Below are 2943 nucleotides of genomic sequence, written 5' to 3' on the forward strand. Positions count from 1 at the left end.
TCTGATGTTTCATTATATTTCCTTTATTTGTAAGCTTTCCCGCACTCTGAACATGAAAATGGAGCCTCTAATCTAAGTGTGAATTCTTTGCCGTTAGAAATGTACATCAGGAGTGAAACATTTCCCGCACTCTGAACATGAAATAGGACGCTCACCCGTATGAACTTTCTGGTTTCTTAGAAATAAACCTTTGTTGGGAAAACATTTCCAGCACTCGTAAAATTAAAAAGGGCGCTCACCTGTGTATACTGTAAGTAGATGTTCTTTCTTAGTTAAACATTTCCCACACTCTGCACAAGATTAGAGACACTCGCCTGTATGAACTTTCTGGTGTCTAACAAGTAAACATTTGTGCGCAAAACAATTCCCACACTCTGAACATTAACAGGGACGCTCACCTGTGTGTATTCTCTGATGGCTATGGAGGGTTCCTTTATTGTTGAAACATTTCCCACACTCTGAACACGAATAAGGATGCTCACCTGTGTGTATTTTCTGATGTCTAAGAAGGTTTCCCTTACGATTAAAACATTTTCCACACTCTGAACATGAATAGGGAAGGACAGCTGTGTGTATTCTCAGATGTCTAAGAAGGCTTACTTTCTGATTAAAACCTTTCCCGCACTCTGAACATGAATAGGGACGCTCACCTGTGTGTATTCTCTGATGGCTAATAAGGGTTCCTTTATGATTAAAACATTTCCCGCACTCTGAACATGAATAGGGACGCTCACCCGTGTGTATTCTCTGATGCGCAATAAGGACTCTTTTATCCTTAAAACATTTCCCGCACCCTGAACATGAATAGGGACGCTCACCTGTGTGTATTCTCTGATGGCTAATAAGGACTCCTTTGTTATTAAAACATTTCCCGCACTTGGAACATGAATAGGGACGCTCACCTGTGTGTATTCTTTGATGGCTAAGAAGGCTTCTTTTCCGTTTAAAACATTTCCCGCACTCTGAACATGAATAGGGAAGCTCACCTGTGTGTATTCTCTGATGGTCAAGAAGGCTTCTTTTCTCTGTAAAACATTTCCCGCAATCTGAGCATAAATAGGGACGCTCACCTGTGTGTAATCTCTGATGGCTAAGAAGGCTTCTTTTATCAGTAAAACATTTCCCGCACTCTGAACATGAATAGGGACGCTCACCTGTGTGTATTCTCTGATGGCTAAGAAAGTTTTCTTTTTTATTGAAACATTTCCCGCACTCTGAACATGAATAGGGATGCTCACCTGTGTGTATTCTCTGATGGATAAGAAGGGATGCTTTTCGATTAAAACATTTTCCGCACTTTGAACATGAATAGGGATGCTCCCCTGTGTGTATTCTCTTATGCGTAAGAAGACTTCCTTTATGATTAAAACATTTCCCACACTCTGAACATGAATAGGGATGCTCACCTGTGTGTATTCTCTGATGGATAAGAAGGGTTTCTTTACGATTAAAACATTTACCACACTCTGAACATGAATAGGGACGCTCCCCTGTGTGTATTTTCTGATGGTTAAGAAGGCTTCTTTTCTGTTTAAAACATTTCCCGCACTCTGAACATGAATAGGGACGCTCTCCTGTGTGAATTCTATGGTGCTGAAGAAGGTTTTTTTTCTTTTTAAAACATTTCCCGCACTCTGAACATGAAAAAGGACGCTCCTCTGTGTGTATTCTCTGGTGCTTAAGAAGATTTCCTTTACGATTGAAACATTTCCCGCACTCTGAACATGACAATGAATTCTCTCCTGTATGAACCCCTTTATGATCTAAAGAAGTTTCCCTGAGATGAGATGGTTTCCCGCACCCGTCGGCACTGTCAGATATTAGAGGACTATGTGAAGTATCAGGAGATTCCAATGATCTCCTCCAATAGTGAGGTCTGTCATGTATATTATGAGGAACGGGATTTACTTCTGGAGAAGATGCCATGTCATTATCTTCTGTAGTCACATCTTCCTCCGATGTCCTTCTATTCCCACCACAGAGTCCGTCTGTCAGAAGACAAGAAAAATTACCAAGAGTTTTCCACACTCATATACACTGCTCAACACTTTATAATCAGAGTATAGCATCAAGTCAGGGAAACTCCTGGGATATTCATCTGGTCAGTGAAGTAGCAGAGGGGGTTGTTACCAACAGGTGCACTAGATGGGCAACAATGAGACGACCTTCAAAACAGGAATGGTTTTACAGGTGGAGGCCACTGACATTTTCCCTACTCATCTTTTCTGAGTGTTTTTTTTCTTTTTAAATCAGAAAAAGTTTTATTATAAAGAAAGAAAAGTCCATTCCATTCGGTACACAATATTTCCGCTTTGTACAGTCATAGACACAGCGATCGTAACCTTCATATATAGTCACTCCTGCATGTTTCCATTCGCCACCTCCACTGACTCCACCCACTCCCCCAACATCTCACTGACTCCACCCACTCCCCCAACATCTCACTGACTCCACCTACTCCCCCAACATCTCACTGCCTCCACCTACTCCCCCAACATCTCACTGACTCCACCCACTCCCCCAACATCTCCTTGGCCTGCGCCTTATCCCGTTCCCTCCTGGTTATTCATTTCTAGGACTCAGCTTTTTTTATATTTTTGAAAATTAATTTTTATTGATTTTTAATCACAAAAAAACAAACAAGGCAACTAAAACAACTCCCCATCTCCCCAACCTCAGTGCAATGCTCATGTACTACAATACTTATAGGAAAATGCAAAAGGAGAACCTCAACGCGGCAGTGTCTCCCCCACACAGACTCTCACCCAGGTCCATACGCCAACCTCCCCCCCCCCCCCTCTCACCACTACTTGTTGTCTGCTAGGCATAGACTTCATTTGTTACCTCCCTAAGTATCAGGGGACCTCAACTCACCCCTCTAAGGTGACCGTCACCTTCACCGGTGGCAGACCACAATCACCTCCGAGAAGAGTAGATGGCCTC

General features: G+C 42.5%; 4 protein-coding genes across 5 annotated transcripts in view; 3 read left to right on the plus strand and 1 right to left on the minus strand.

Annotated features, from left to right (window-relative positions):
* The window catches only part of LOC309564430 (uncharacterized protein), a gene marked incomplete at its 5' end in the record, with an annotated part of 504148 nt that overhangs the window by 220618 nt on the left and 280587 nt on the right, over positions 1 to 2943 (plus strand). The gene's annotated exons all lie outside the window — the stretch shown is intronic.
* The window catches only part of LOC309563902 (uncharacterized protein), a gene marked incomplete at its 3' end in the record, with an annotated part of 281290 nt that overhangs the window by 142025 nt on the left and 136322 nt on the right, over positions 1 to 2943 (minus strand). The window contains 1 exon segment of the mRNA XM_082268535.1: positions 651 to 1490. Coding sequence (XP_082124661.1) covers positions 651 to 1490 — 840 coding nt within the window.
* Positions 1 to 2943, plus strand: part of LOC309562808 (uncharacterized protein) — a 400807-nt gene that overhangs the window by 113420 nt on the left and 284444 nt on the right. The window lies entirely within an intron of this gene.
* Positions 1 to 2943, plus strand: part of LOC309562643 (uncharacterized protein) — a 361535-nt gene that overhangs the window by 60018 nt on the left and 298574 nt on the right. The window lies entirely within an intron of this gene.

The sequence above is a fragment of the Pelophylax lessonae genome, assembly GCF_965119305.1.
Source record: "Pelophylax lessonae genome assembly, chromosome: 9".
Taxonomy (NCBI): Eukaryota; Metazoa; Chordata; class Amphibia; order Anura; family Ranidae; genus Pelophylax; species Pelophylax lessonae.